At 36.2% G+C, this 16,899-nt stretch overlaps 1 protein-coding gene across 9 annotated transcripts in view; it reads right to left on the minus strand.

The window, feature by feature from the left end:
• LOC149570238 (ran-binding protein M homolog) overlaps nt 1-16,899 on the minus strand; it is a 249,221-nt gene that overhangs the window by 220,071 nt on the left and 12,251 nt on the right. For all 9 annotated transcript variants that reach the window (XM_089822867.1, XM_089822874.1, XM_089822871.1 and 6 more), the window contains exons 3-4: nt 15,656-15,805; nt 15,378-15,464 (exon numbers count right to left, since the gene is read on the minus strand). In XM_089822867.1, coding sequence (XP_089678993.1) covers nt 15,378-15,464; nt 15,656-15,805 — 237 coding nt within the window. The remainder of the gene's footprint in view (nt 1-15,377; nt 15,465-15,655; nt 15,806-16,899) is intronic.

Below are 16,899 nucleotides of genomic sequence, written 5' to 3' on the forward strand. Positions count from 1 at the left end.
TCAAGGAGGATACCAAAGGAACTATCAAGATCGAGACTACCAAAGAAATAATCAAGGTGGTGGTTATCAAAGGAACTACCAAAACAATAACTATCAAGGTAACAACCAGCCACAAGACCAAGGATACAACAATCAAGCTAACCAGAAGAGGACTTGGAATACAGGCCCGAACAATGGAAATATGGTGTCGCCACTTGATAATCAAGCTTCAGCAAATAATAGACCAGTGGACAGGATATTCTTAGCTGATTCCGCCATGTCCAAATATTGCAGATTCCATGAGACTCATCAACATTCAAAGTTAGGGTGTGCAGAATTCAAAAGAGCATCTAACCTATTTCAAAACATAATAGATGAGTTGAATAATTAGGAAGATGTTAAGGTTATGAGGTATGAGATTGTCCCATCCTCGGGATATGATCAATGTCTAACTTTTGAGGAGTTTTCATTTCTGCCAGAATTTGAAGCTTATGGAGAACACCAAGGGAGACTTGCTCCCGAGTCAACAAACGAGCCAGTTGATGAGGTAGTAGATCAGAAGGGATATGACAATGGGTCAGATTTTTCTTTCCCACCTTTCGGAGACACTGTTCTAGTTCAAGGAACAGGTGGGAACCAAACATTTCAACAACCGACTAGCAATGCAAGGTTCTATCAAAGGAACAACAAGAGAAATGATGGACCTTTCACGTCCTCCATACCTCGAAACAATTTCAATACGCCTCCACACCCCAATCTGAGTAATGTACCGAATGCTTCGAGGGATGCACCTGAATACAGACAAGGTAACCATGGCAGTGGAAATGGACAACAGAGTTTTCAACCAGCCACACAGCAAAACAATCAAGGAAGTCAAGTGTTGCAGAATGTCCAGTCAACACAAGAAGCAAATAGAGGAAGAACTGGAACCAATGACTTGAACAATGAAGAGTTGAAAAGATTAGGACAAAGTGTGACAGAGGAGATGAAGAAGGTCAAAATCAATCTCCCTTTGTTCGAATTATTGAAGGTAGCGGAGATTAGAAATATGTTCCTTGATAGTTTGGAAGATAATAAATCACAAGGATCTCACACGCAAGGTGCAACAACACATACTCAAGGGAGGCCTCCTCCCAATTCGGTACACGTAATCCAAGATACTCCAAGAGAGAACGTGACAAACTCATCTCAAAACACTTCACACGGAGAGATAGAAAGCTCTACACAAGAGATTGCATATGGCAATATCAGCGAATTCAACAAACAGTCAGGGCCTCAACCAGTTTATGTGGCTCAAGGATCAACGCCAGTAGAACAACAAACTCAAAGGACTCAAGACCCAATAAACAATAAAGAAAAAGTGAAGAAAGAAGAGGCTGCCCAACCAACAAATTTTGGAGTGAAGCCAAAGCAAGTACATAAGACACTCGTGGTATATTATCAAGGAAAACATGAGCCAACCCCGTTCTTGCTATTAGTAAGGATGTTCGAGAAGTTGCTTCACAATTGCTTGATAGATTCAGGCGCATCAAGTAACGTCATGGCTTTGAACATTTGCAAAAGTTTAGGAATCATGCCTTTGGGATCAAACAGAAAGGTTACCCAATTGGATAAGACGGAGGTGTCGGTAGTGGGTGAACTACACAACATACACATGCAGTTGGCATCTGATCCAAGAATGGAACACATGGTAGATATTTCAGTGGTAGATGTAGCCGATACCTATGGATTGATCCTAGGTAGCAATTGGGCTAGAAGATTGAATGGATATATGGCAACTGACTTTTCTCACATCTGGCTCCTGTGGAAAGGACTAGCCAACCAGATCAGAATTGATAGCACCTCGAGGTTGAGATTGACAGTCACAGAATATGGGGAACCGAACGATATATTGTTTGTAGAAACAAATATGAGCACCTATAGACCAAAGAAGGCAGAAGTGTTGACTATGAACATCATAAGTGAAGGAAGAGATTCCACTGAGATCCTGATTGAGTCAGAGCTAGATGCTTCATCCGACGAGGGTGAAGGCATGTTTGAGAGCTTCAAAAACTTTGTGACTAGAACTGTGCAGCAAGGAATGGAGTTGGGCAACCAGACATCAGTGAGAGACTTATTATTACCCAACTGGTGCAGAATCCACAATGCGTTCCATTTGGAATTATCTTGTTCCTTGTGTACAGTGGCCTTAGAACAAGTGGAAAAGAGAATCCCAGGGGCTCTAAAACGAGAAGATCGACATGGCAAACAGAAGGTTAAGATTCAACAAGTTGATGAAGCAGAAAGTAGCGTGATGGGTGAAACAAAGAACCAAATTACACCACCCAATGCGGAAGTAAAAGAAAACAGATTGAAAACGGCCTTCACCACAATGTGGGGAACTTTTGCATACAGAAGGATGCCTTTTGGCTTAATCAATGTAGGCGCAACATTTCAAAGGGCCATGGATTATGCTTTCAAGGACTTAAAAGATAAATGCATTATCATTTACATGGATGACATAACAGTATTTTCAAAGAACAGAGAAGATCACATTATGGATTTGAGGAAAGTTTTCACGAGGTGTAGAGGGTTCGGAATTTCTTTGAATCCGAAGAAATGTATGTTTGGAGTTACTGAAGGAAAACTTCTAGGACATGTAATTTCAAAAAAGGGTATAATGATAAATCCAGAGAGAGTGGAAGCAATTTCCAAACTCGGCATACCATGTAGCAAAAAAGAGCTCAAATCGTTCTTTGGAAAGATCAACTCCATGAGGACGTTCATATCTGCAGTTGCTGAGATTGTGAAACCAATGAATGTCATGCTAAAGAAGGATGCAAAAGTGGATTGAACTCCAGCAACAAAAAGGGCATTTGAGGAGATAAAACATGCTATCATCAATGCAGCAGTCCTAGTAAGCCCGGATTATGAAAGGCCATTCAATATATATTCTTTCACCTCTGATCACGTGTGTGCAGCCATTCTAACACAGAAGAATAAGGAAGGTGAAGAAATCCGATTGCATTCATGAGTGCACCTTTCAGGGAGGCCGAATTGAACTACCCAAATGTGGAGAAACAAGCCTTGGTGAAAGCGGTAAAGAAGTTCAGGCATTACATCTTGAGAAGCAAAGTACATGCAATTGTGCCTGACATAGCAGTGAAGACCTTTTTAATGCAAAACGAGCTTGGAGAAAGAAGAGGCAAGTGGGTCGCCACTATTCAAGAATATGACATAGAGATTCAACCAATGAAATTGGTTAGAGGACAACAATTGGCGCAGATCATGACATCAGAGGAACCCGGACTTGTGCAGCAAGTTTATGAATTGGAGGATGTATGCCCCGACGAATGGTATCAAGACATAATCAAATATCTATTAAATCACCGATGCCCTTCACATTTAAACCCAATACAAAAACGAGCATTGAGATTCAAGACCTGAAGATATATGCTACAAGGAGCAGTGTTATACAAGCAGAATCATGAAGGGGTATATTTGAGATGCGTTGGAAAGGAAGAAGACAGAAATATTTTGGAACATTTTCATGATAAATGGGGAACAGGACATGGATCAGATTTCGCTACAACACATTGGATACTAAGAGCCAGATACTACTGGCCAACTTTGTTCAAAGACACTCACAAGCATGTAAAGACTTGTCATATTTGCTAAACTGCAACAAAGAGAGAAATGAATCCAACAATGCCTTTGCGGCTGATTATTGAGGTGAGACCTTTTGTGATGTGGGGACTTGACTTCATTGGTCCCATCAATGCACCTTCCTCAACACAACATAGGTATATTCTGACTGCAACTGACTATTGTACTCGATGATCAGAAGCTCAAGCTTTCAAGAATTGCACTGCTGAGACTGTCATTATGTTCTTAGAGGAAAAGATCACTATCAGGTTTGGGTGTCTTTCTGCTTTTGTATTTGATAATGGTTCAGCTTTCACTTCTTTGAAATTTCATACTTGGGCATTTGACCACAGGATCGTATTAAAATTTTCATCAGGATACTATCCCCAGGGAAATGGCCTAGCAGAATCCACAAATAAGAACCTTTTGACTATAATTGGAAAACTTTTAGACAGGAACCTAAGAGATTGGCACACACAATTGAGATATGCCTTGTGGGCAGACAGAACAAGAGTTAAAGAGTCCATAGGAATCACACCTTATCATTTGGTTTATGGACAAGATCCTGTATTCCCAATTCAATTGAAAATCCCAACTTTAAGGTTCATATGGGAATACTATGATGAGAACGAAGATAGAGTCCAAGTTAGGTTGGCTCAATTGATGCAATTAGATGAGAAAAGAGATGAAGCCCTAGATAAATTTGCAAAACATCAAGGGGTAGTGAAACATTGGTTCGATAAGAGAGTGCAAAATAAGGCCTTTAGGATCTCTGACTTGGTCTTATATTGGGACAAAGCCCATGAGAGGAAAGGACAACATGACAATTTCGATAAACTATGGAAGGGTCCTTTCCAAATATTTGAGATCATCGAAGATAACGCATTTAGACTTAAGACACTCACTGGCAAGGATGCCCCATTGCCTGTCAATGGGTAATTCCTCAAGCATTAATTTCCAAGCCTACGACTCCATTCGGAGCCCTTTTGTACATAGTTAGTATAGGTGTGCTTTTGGTTAGTAGTTTGTTTGTTTTTCATTCTTTAGAGTAGAGTTTGTTTTGTACCATTTGGCCCAAAGGATAGAGTAGTTTTCCTTTCGAATGTTAAGAGTAGTTTTCCTTTCAGTTGTTTAGAGTAGATTTCTTTCAGTAGTTTAGTTTAGGTGCTGTGAGGGAGCTTCAGCTTGATTTGCATCAAGTCATTTGACTTGAATTTTTTTAAAGTTTCCCTCAGTTGGAAAGTAGATTTTGGTTTTGGGGCCTTTGCAAGTGCAAAGGGGGGTCCATGTTATCACTCGTGGGCGAGGTGTGTAGATTTTACATTTTTGGTGACAAAACGAAGTCCGTCTTGTTCATTTCTTGAATATATTTAACAAGGTTCAAGGATTAAAGGATGTGTTTAGTTGTTGGTCTATGGTAGCACTTATACTAAATTTGGGTTAGACTCGATAGAGGTTCTTGAGTTATCTCTGGAATGGTTACAACATTCTACTCACACTTAATTGCTCTGAGCTCCTGATGTTTTGAAGTTAAATTGGACTTAGTAAAAAAATCATACACCTGCTTCAGCGCCACTGTGGTCTTCCAAACCCTTCGCAAGCTTCATTGCCTACAAACCAAAAAAAAGATTGAAAAGAAAAAAGAAAGAAGAGAAAATATCATGAGGAAAAGGAAAAAGCAATATCAAAGTGAAAATAAAGATGAAATTTGGTTCAAGGGTGTGCAATCATCTCTACCGATGCTATAAAAATAATCACTAAAGGTAGAACCATGATTGTGGTGCCACAGCGATAACTTCGTCGGGGCTATAAACGTTTGGCTAGCAGTGGGGCTCTATCCAGGTTCCTTTTGAAGTAAGGATATTATAATAGCTAAATTTGATGGATCTGAAAGATTATCAAGTTCTTGTCGAGCGGGGAATAAATCATTTGCACACACGTGAGTAACTTATGGTCAAGATGCCTAAGTTCAACTTGAGAGTTCTTTCCCTTGTTGAGTGCTTGTCTTTAAGTAGGTTCTCAAGTAAGCCATCCTGAGACTTTTGTTCTAAGTTATTTTATTCTTGAAATGTTCAGGAACATTTCACCCATGGAGTCGCCAGATGTTGTGAGGTTTTCACACCATCGTCCCAAAATTTTGGGGACCCCCCTTTCAAATCGCCTTGGCAAATTTTTTTGGATTGTCCAACAATTTTGATTCGTTTTTTTTTTTTTTTTTTAAGTCTTGGACACCTTTAGGGCCAGTGGGGAGAGGTTTAGGTTTATTTTTTACCCGCTTTCAACTTGATTTTCCAAAATGACCAATTTCATCCTTAGGCTAGGCAAAATTCAAAGAGCAACACTTAGCAAGATAAAATTGTAAATATTGTACTTAAACGATTTCTTTTGAAAATTGGGATACAATTGTGTAAATTTAGATAATTTTCAAAAAGTGAAATTTTGCTAGATTTGAGTTTTTGGAAAATCTTGAATTTCTTTGGTGAGAAAAAATTTTCTTTTGTAAAGATGAAATCAAATTGCAAAATTTATTTTAGACTCTAGAAATGATTTTATTTTTGTCAAAAAAATTTAAATTACTCATCAAAATCGACTTGAATTGAATTGCAAAAAATTGGCTTTAATGGATTAAAATTGCCTTTAAAAAAATTTAAGCCTTTAATGAAATTGGTAATTTAATATTGAAAATGGCCTTTGGCTAGCCAAAATCCGATTTTAATGATATATTAATTGCTAAATCGTCATTAAATGGAAACATTTAGCATCTCCAAGGCATTATTTACTTCATTTTTGCAATCTTGGTATAACTGGCAATTTTTAGAAGTAAATTTCATCTTGGCAAAGTTAATATTTAGCTAAGCATTTAATTGGGGGCCAGTTTTGATATATTAATTAATATTTTCTTGCTCCCAGGGTCCCAATCGGCCAGCTAGAGAGGGTAGGAAACTTGGGTATAAGAGGAGGCCCCTTTCCCCTTTCCTCCTCACTTCTCACTCTTCCTCCTCAAGGTGTTGGCGATTTTGGCCAAGGCAGTCCTCTCTTCATTTTGGGTGAATTTTATCTTGGAGCAGCTCTTCTCTTCCTTTGGCGATTTCTATTGGGAGGCAGATTTTTTTGCACTTTGGGCAATTTTGCTTGCAATTAAGCATTTTCAGACCTTGGCGATTTCTCTTTGCAGGCAGATTTTTGCATTATTTGGTAATTTTTCTCCTTCTATTAGGCCTACAATTTATGCCCTAGGTGACTTTTGGAGGGCAGATTGGAAACTTTCCATGCTTGGGCAAATTGGTTTGAGGGCAGAATTTTCCACTCTTGGCATTTTTTTGAATGTCAAGTTTGTTTTCCTCAATGGTGATTCGCAAGAAGTGTACATGCAACCTCCAAGTTTCAAAGTTGTTGGTAAAGAACGAAAATTGGTGAAAGCACTTTTTGGAAGCAAACAGGCTGCTCACACATGGTACATCAAGATTGATAAGTGTTTGATTAATCAAAACTCCCAACAGAATCCTTTTGATCCTAATTTGTATTTGTATGTCAAGGATACTAGTGGTGAGATTCTTCTTCTTGTCATCTATGTTGATGATCTGCTCATTAGTGGTAGTGTAGCACATTTGCTCGAGCAAGTCAAATAAAGTTTGTGCTAGACTTTTGCTGTGCAGATTTGGGACTTCACCTTACTGTCTCAGTGTAGAAGTTTGGTAGACAGACGGCAACAATTCATTCCTTATTCAAAATATGCCAACCGTCTATTTGATAAGTTTTGGTTGCACAATTGCAAACGTGCATCTACATGGAGAAAGAACTGAAACTGTTGACCAAATTGGATTCACCGATGGTGAATGAATCAGCTTTTACACAACTAGTGGGCAGCCTCATCTATCTCGCCGCCACTAGATCTAACATCAACTATATCGTTAGTTATGTCTCTTGCTTCATGACAGCCCCAAAAGTAGAAAATTGGGTTGCCATGATGCATGTGCTAAGATATGTGAAGGGCACTTCTGACTTTGGCATTTTGGACAACATAAGCAGAGATCCTAGCCTTGTTAGTTTTACAGACTTAGATTGGGCAGGTTGTGTTCGTGACAGAAAGTCTACTTTTGAGTATGTTTTCAGTCTAGGCACAAGTGTTACCACATGGACCAGCAACAAGCAAACAAGCAATAGCTCTCTCCTCGACCCAAGAAAAATATCAAGGAATGTTGAAGGCATCTTGTGAGACAGTTGGGCATCGAAGGATGCTTCCTGACATGCACATGTCTCAAGCAGGATTTCCTCAATTGTCTATCATAATCAGTGTTGAAACTTACCAAAAGCCCAATCTTCCACAAACAGACCAAGGAGGTTGACCTTGTTGGCAATTTGGCTAAGGATAAGTTTGGTTGAAGGATACTTGAAAATTGTCTAATACTGGTAAACAGGAAACAGTCCTACAGTTTTGTTTGGCAAGCTTCACAGTGTAAAGTTTCTGCAACTTCTGAAGAACCAAACTGATATACTGCCTTTGTTGACTTGCTGAAGATGGTCTTGAATATATCAGACCCATATATGAAGTGTTACTTATAGTATAATAATTATTCTGCAGATGTTTTATATCTGCTACAAATTGTATAGGGCAGTAATGCTAAAGGAGCAGACCTGGTGTTTTCCGTATGTCCTTTATCCACATTATTAACCCTTATTTATATGGCACTCAAGAGACATGTCCTTAGAAAGGACATAACTCTTACCAAGTCGGCCCTTATATAAATTATGAATATCTTGCCAAGATCGGCATCTCAAGTATACATTAGTTAGTTAGTAAATATACTAACTAAAACAATGCAAATAGAACATTACAATATCTTTCCAAGGAGGACGCCAATTAGGTGTTATATAAGACATAAGAGGCCAATCCTTAAATAAGGATCTTCATGCTTTAATTGATCATGTATGATCTGTTGTTCAGATCAGTGTGATATCACAGTTACATAGAATTAACACTTCCTCTTAACTTGATAATCATACTGAGAGATAACATATCTAGCACCATCAATTAAGATGAATAAGCATAGATTAATACTCTAAATCTATTTGAATCTTCTAAGCATCTGGTATCATTGAACACATGATACTATGTCATATTACTGTACCTATGATATGACTTATACTTGTGATAACAGTATTGCATGAAATGCAATATACGGGATAAAATTCTGAGAGTGATTAAATTCTTCCTTTATCCAAGTTGTGACTCATAGGTACTGACAGGCCTATATCATAATATCATTCTGAGTTAAGATCTACTGGTACAAAGGATAAAATCCGGAAAATAATTAAATCAAGTTGTGACTCATAGGCATAGAAATGTCTACATCACAATGTGATCTTGAACTCATCCATATCTGACAATAGTTATCTACTGTTTAGTACATTATCTTAGAGATCGACATCTCTCAAGTGTCTTTTATACAAGTGTTCATTATCTCAAAGATCATCACCACTTAAATAATGAATACAAATGGTGAAGCCCATAACAGTCAATAGCTTGACAATAATAATTTTAAGTCAAAATTATTTCATTAATAATTAAAGAATACAAATGCATTATAATTCAACCATACCAAATCTTTTCCTGAAGTGATCTATCTTCACTCGAGAGAGAGAGAGATTTGGTAAGAATATTTGTTGTTTGATCTGCAGTGCAAATGTAATCTAATTTCACAATATTCCTATCTACCATATCTCTTACACAATGGTAAGGAATTTCAATATGCTCAGACCTGTCATGAAAAACTGGATTCACAACTAGCTTGATGGAACTCTGATTGTCACAATGAATAATAGTAGGATTCATGGGTTGACCAAATATTCCCACAAGTAACTTTCTAAGCCAAACTGCTTCCTGAGAGGCCATAGTTGCGGCAATGCATTCAGCTTCTATGGAACTCTGTGCTATTGATGCTTGCTTTCTGCATATCCAAGATATCAATGCTGAGCCTAAACTGAAACAACATTCTGAAGTGTTTTTCCTATCAGTAACACTTCCAACCCAATCTGAGTCTGTGTACCCATGTAAATCCAAGTCAACTTTCTCATACTTGAGCCCAAGGTTAAGAGTGTCTTGTAAGTATCTCATAATGTGTTTGACTGCAACTAGGTGAACATCTTTTGACTCACACATAAACTAACTTAAGGCATTAACAGCATAGCAAATATCAGGTCTTGTATTTACCAGGTACATAAGAGACCCAATCATCTGTCTATAAAGAGTAGAATCTATGGAGGGTGATTGTGCAGCTGCTTCTTTAAGTTTGTATAGATTGGTCTCCATTGGAGAAGACATAGGTCTGCAGTTCCACATTACAAATCTCTTCAAGATGTCTAATGTATACTTTCTTTAATTAAGTACGATGTTGTCAAAATTCTGCCATACTTCCAATCCTAGTAAGTAATGAAGGAGTCCTAAATCATTCATTTCAAATTCTCTGATTAGATCTTTCTTGCATTGATCTACAAGATGATCATCACCTGTTATTAGTAAATCATCAACATATAGTATCAAAATTATCATATCATCTTTATCCTTTTTCTAATAGAGATTTGGATCAACTTACACTCTTGGAGAATACTAAAATGGAGATATACTTATCAATTCTTTCATACCATGCCCCTTGGAGCCTAATTAAGCCAATAGAGAGGTTGCTTGAGCCTACAAACAAAGATTTTAGGGTTAGAAGTTTCAAATACTTCAAATTGTTCCAAATATACCTCTTCTATAATCTTTCCATTCAGAAATATTGTTTTCACATCCATCTGATGTATTTTCCATCCCTTCGATGTTGCAATAACTAGGACTGCTCTTACAGAGGTTTATCTGGCAACTTGAGCAAAGTTTTCTTCATAATCAATTCCCTCCTAAGAGAATCCCCTGGCTACGAATCTGGCTTTATATTTTTCAATGCTACCCTCAACAACATGCTTGATTTTAAATATCCACTTAAAATAAACAACAAATTTTCCTTCAGGCCTTGAAACAATTTCCTAAACACTATTCTTAATAATGGATTGGTATTCTTCCGTCATAGCATCCTTCCAAGTTGTATGTTTAATAGCATTTGTAACATTGGTTGGTTCTGATTTAGAGAAATCACTCATGTTTGTTGCATAACTAGAAAATCTTTTGGGTCTTTTGCTTTCTCTAAATGTTCCAGATGGTGCAGCGAAGTCTTGTGCTTCCTCTACAGTCTTAGTAGCCCAAAGTGATCTTTTCTTAGGATTTTGAGTTTCCTCAAAATTAAGATTTTGAATTTCATCTTCAATTTCTTCAATGTTCTCCCTCTAAAACTCAAATTCATGATTTTCTTCAAAACTAGGTATATGTGTAGGATCTTCAAAACTAAGGGCTCTTTTGAATGCTAAATCTTCTTCAAATATTACATCCCTACTAAATTCAATGTTTTTCTGACCAAGTACGAAAACTCTATATGCCTTAGATGTTTCACTATACCCAACAAAAATACCTTTCCTCCCGGAGGGTTCTAACTTAGTTCTCTTTTTATTTGGAACATGTATGTATAATAGGCACCCAAATATCGTAAGATGGCTTATATTTGGTTTAACCTTTGAAAAGACTTCTTTAGGAGTTTTATCTCTAAGGTGGGAGTGAGGACTTCTATTTTGAATATAGACAACTGTACAAGAGGCTTCTGCCCAAAGATAATATTCTAAATTTTGATCAAATATCATAGCTCTTGTTGCTTCTATAATTGTTCTATTTTTCCTTTCTGTTACCCCGTTTTGTTGTAGGTTATAAAGAACAGCATACTCCCTCTTAATTCCTGCTTCTTTACAAAAATCTTTAAACAAATCTGAAGTATATTCTCCTCGATTATTAGTCCTAAGAGTTTTAATTTTGTGTCTTGATAAGTTTTCAATTAAGGTTTTGAATTCTTTAAATCTCTTAAGGATTTCTTCTGATTCTTTACATTTTAAGAAGTAAATTCATGTTTTCCTAGAGAAATCCTCTATAAAAAGTATATAGTACCAGAATCCTCAAAGAGACGAAACAGACATAGGTCCACATAAATCTGAGTGGACTAATTCCAAAACATTGTTAGTTTTTCTAGTGCTATCATGAAATGGACTTTTGGTGTTCTTACCCAGAGCGCATCCTTTGCATATGCTTGAATGACCTTTATTCAACTTAGGTAAACCAGTAACCATCTTCTCCATAGTTGATAAAGCTTTGAAGTTTAGATGTCCTAACCTTCTATGCCACATTTCGTTTATATCAGCAGCTTCATGAATTAAGGCTTGAATAGGTTCTATGTTTAATTCATACAAGTATCCCTTTCCTTGACCAATCAAATTTGATTTCTTAAATGAAGAGTTTTTAGACCAGGTCATTACTTTACTGTCCATGAATGCAACATTATGTTCATCATCTTCAAGTGTTGAAACAGAGATTAGATTCCTCTTTATTCTTGGCACATAGAGTACTCTTTTGAGATGGAGAGAAATACCTAACTTTAGTTTCAAGGTGTAGTTCCCAATTTCTTTGACTGAATGAGTGGAATTATCACCTATGGTAACTTCGCCATTAACTTCTTCTGATATTGAGTCTAGTACTTCTTTGTGTCATGTAATGTGTCGAGATGATCCACTATCAATTACCCATGCTTTGCTTGATACTTCATTCGATAGTGTAGAATACAATACACATTTCTCAAGATCATAGTTTTCTTCTTTCCTAGTAACGTTTGTACAATTTACTTGCTACTTTGTATTCTCAGGCTAATTAAATCTATTTTGTCCAAATTTTTCACATTTGAAACATTTTATTTTGGATAAATCTCTCTTAGGTTTGTCATTTCTTTGATTACCCTTCTTCTTGAAGTGTTTCTTCTTACCTTTATAGGAATTTGTGTTGAGAACATGAAGTTCTTCATCTTCAATTTTCAATTTTCCTCCTTTCTTAAGTTTCTTAGATTCTTCTTGAAGGCAATCTCCTTTAAGCTTATTGACGTCTGGAAAATTGTTTTTAGCACTTACTACTTGTGAGAAGGTTTCCCATGAATCTGGTAACCCATCTATAGCCATAAATGTCAGCTCTTTGTCTTCAATTATGGTCCCTATACTTGCAAGTTCATCTCTTAGACTAGCCACCCTTAGGAAGTATGAATTCATAGATTCTCCCTTCTTTATCTATATATGATTTAGTTGCCTTTTTAGTGCAAGGGTTCTAGTTGCATTGTTAACCTCATATGCATTTAATAATGCATTCATCATATTAAATGCTATTTGATGTTTCATTAGCATAGGTACTATTTCATTTTTAACTCCATCTAATATGATTTGCATGGCTTTCATGTTTCCTTTACTCCCAATAGTTGTATGAGGATCAGCGTTAGGTTGCTTGGATTTTTTATCAACAAACTGTATTACATCATTGTCTTCAAGAATCATCATTATTCTGAATTTCCAAGCAACGAGGTGTTTTTTTCCATCAAACCTATCTTCAGGTCTGATTGTGCTAGGCATTGAAGGTAGGAGTTGCTAGATATTTTAAATCTGATTGTCAATTTGCAGAGCCTAAGTTCGACTACCAAAGCTCTGATACCATGTAAAGTTTCTGCAAATTCTAAACAACCATATAAGATGGTCTTGAATATATCAGACCTATATATGAAGTGTTACTTATAGGATAATAATTATTCTGCAGATGTTTTATATCTACTACAAATTGTATAGGGCAGTAATGCTAAAGGAGCAAACCTTGTGTTTTCTGTGTGTCCTTTCTCCACATTATTAGCCCTTATTTATATAGCACTCAAGAGACATGTCCTTAGAAAGGACATGACTCTTACCAAGTCAGCCCTTATATAAATTATGAATATCTTGCCAAGATCGGCGTCTCAAGTATACATTAGTTAGTTAGTAAATGTACTAACTAAAACAATGCAAATAGAATATTACAATATCTTTCCAAGGAGGATGTCGATTAGGTTTTATATAAGACATAAGAGGCCAATCCTTAAATAAGGATCTTCATGCTTTAATTGATCATGTATGATCTGTTGTTCAGATCAATATGATATCACAGTTACATAGAATTAACACACAGAAGACATATAAAGTTATGTGAGCTTAGAGGAAGGTAGTATGGACATCAAAGATAATATCTGTAAGGCAGCTAAAGTTTTGGATAAGTTTTTCATGAGTTTTGGGAAGATTTCCAATAACAAGTACAACAACGTATAACAAGGTAACTTGTAGAATACTAGGTTTTACGTTAAGATATTATTTTGACTTGTCCAAATAATTGCTTATCAATGTTGGGCTGACATGTAAGAAGTTAACTCTTACATGGAAAAATTTAATATGAAGATTTGGTAATGTATGAAGGTGATCAAGGCTGACAATTTAGAGTTTTGGGTATAAAGGAAGAACTTTTGTTTAAGCGAAGTAACCAATTGTATCGTAATGGTATGATTGCTATATGCGCACTTTGCATGTATTGTATAGATGCCAATTTGATGAGCAGTGCAGACTATTGTATGAAGTTTTGTAAGTGTGGAACTACAAGGACAAAACAGATATTAAAGATAGCACAGTTAGGTTTTATATCTATTCATATAGGTTGTAAAGTTGTATACGCATGGTTGGGCAATGGGCTTAGCTTGCATTTGTATTGTAATTACAACTCCTAACAGGGTTGACGTTTCTAACAAGGCCTAGTCCTCTCATAAGAACAAATGCACTGTATGGATGTAATAGACTCTTTAACAGGGTCAATCTCTTCCACAAGATACTTTTGATTAGTGGATCATTTTGTGGGTACCATCCCCACAGGGGTTTTCCCTTTGCCAAGGTTTCCCTAGTTAACAAAATATAGTATTATGAGTTTCTTTACATTGTGCATCGTTTTACTTTTTAGTTTACTGATATATGCAAGTTTAAGATTTGTAAATGATATCCATAGTTGGGCAGAAAGTTGTTTAACGCATATAACTGATTCACCCCTCCCCCTCTTAGTTATATCATTGTACTTTACTTTCTAACAGACCTTCAATTCCATTTCATCCACAAGCTTGTCAAAGATGGATCAGTGGCATTGCAATATATTTCCACCAAGGACCAGATTGCAGATATCCACATCAAGTCTCTCAATCCGGAAAATTTTGTCAAGTTTAGGGGGTAACTTCATGTAGTTGATAGAATGGCCATTAAGGGAGGGTATTAAAATATGTTAGAATATTTAATTATTTTTAGTTTGTTATTTTTAGTTCTCTTTTAATGGTCATATATTTCTTACACATGTTAGAAGTTGTTGTTTTAAGCTTTACTTCAACTGGATGTTCTTTTTATAACACCCTTTTGTATATTGCTATACTTACCGAGTGTAATCACATGCAATTTTATTTCATCTTCAGCCGCCACATGCTGCATTGTACAGGTAAATTAATTGCTTGCAGAAGTTCAATGGTGCTTTCTGAGATAATCAAGTGAGTTTAAAAAAGACAACTTCAAATTCCATATCTATTACTTGTATATTGACTCTCGCCTATTTACCCCAAAGATGATGTTTTCTCTTGCAAATAGTTCCCTCCATTATTCTTTTAGAAAATGAGGTTATCCATCTCTCTATGAGACAACATTACAGCAAAAACAACAGAAACAATTTCAAAAATTAACATTCTATAACTTTTTATTGAGGCCTAGCAACTCTTAAAGGCTTTCAATTCAAAACAATAAAATATGAAGATTACTAAATATGTTAGTGCACAAAGACTTACTTCTCGTTCAAGCTATGAAGACCAATGGTAGGAAACAAGGGCACGATTACATCCTTAGGAACTGATCCAAGGAATTTTCCATTATGTCTGTATATCCACCATTGGAAAACAAAAAGATGCATATTTTTGTCATTAGAATCCTTGTAAAAAAGAATGAATATACTGCTAGCTTGCAACATCGCAGAGTTATTCAATAGCTGAGAAATATATCATAATTTTGGTGCAACAATAACAAAGAATCAAACTAGAAAAAAGGTAGTAGAGAAAATGAGTAATACGTAAAAAAGATTTCTTGTGCAGCATAATTTATGCCAGCCCCAACTGTATCTCCAGTTGTAAAAGTAGGAAAACCAAATTGTTCACCCTTTCCCTGTCCACGATAAACGTAGCCATCATCTCCATGATACCCAAAGCTATTTTGCTCCCACCTGCAAGTCATGAAAGTGTTATAAACCATATATACATAATCCAAGAAAACTTATAGCTAATGAATCAAAATGACAAGTCCTCTTTTAAGGTGTAATGGGAAAGAATTCTATTAACAAAACAACTACAGACGTTAGACAACTCAACAGAAAAAACAACTTTACAAAAAAACAGTATGCAAAATCCCTCTCTGTATTTTCAGTTTTGGATTGTTGAGGTAATTCAGCTACTGCTGCGATGCAAATTTTAATTCTGATGTATCTGCACGTTTGAATTACTGTAATAACTTTGTTTTCACTACTTGATAAGATATGGTTGTAGACTATTTGGTTATAAAGTGTTTTCAGGTATTTTGTTAAAATTGAAAATGCGGAAATGTTAGATGTTGTGGCATGATATGATGTGTACGCAGTTATGTGAGTACTGCTTTATTTGTGTGAAAGCTTGTACTTCTAATGTCATGTTGTGTTTTCAAGTATAGAAAGAAGCACCGGATGAGAATCAGATCAGGCATACAGAAGTGATCCATAGAAACAACAAAACTTGATATGTTATCAGTCTAATTGTTATGATGTGTGGGGTTTCCAGAATAAGTGATTTTGAATTATTGTATTTTGTCATTTGTTATATGAAAGCCTATATATATTCCATACAGTACCATCACAGACGTTGTCATATTGCAAGTCACTGGTAGACCAATTCGATTTTCAGGATCCTTGTGATGTGGTCTTTTTTGTCAATAAAGTAGTTGCAGGCTACTCTAAGATAAAATGAATATCAATTATATGTTTGTAGTTCTACGACTATCATCCAGATCAGAAAAGGGGAAGATATCGTAAGCCTTTTGTGCAATGTCCCCTTTTGAGAGAATCCTAGACATTGCCCTAAAATCACAAATTCCCTTCAAATAAGTGTGTAAGATGGTTAGAAGTATAACTCTACCATATAAAAGTACCTGTTTACAAGATACACAGAAAAGCTGCCCAAAGATTAAAAAATATACAGAAACCCTAGCCGAATTTTAGAAAATATCATTGCAAACAAATTTTTGAGCACACCTAGGCAAAGGATGTTGAAATCTTGAGTCTAAAATTTC

Source organism: Cupressus sempervirens, chromosome 3, assembly GCF_028749045.1.
Source record: "Cupressus sempervirens isolate cs-2001-9-10 chromosome 3, ASM2874904v1, whole genome shotgun sequence".
Lineage (NCBI taxonomy): Eukaryota > Viridiplantae > Streptophyta > Pinopsida > Cupressales > Cupressaceae > Cupressus > Cupressus sempervirens.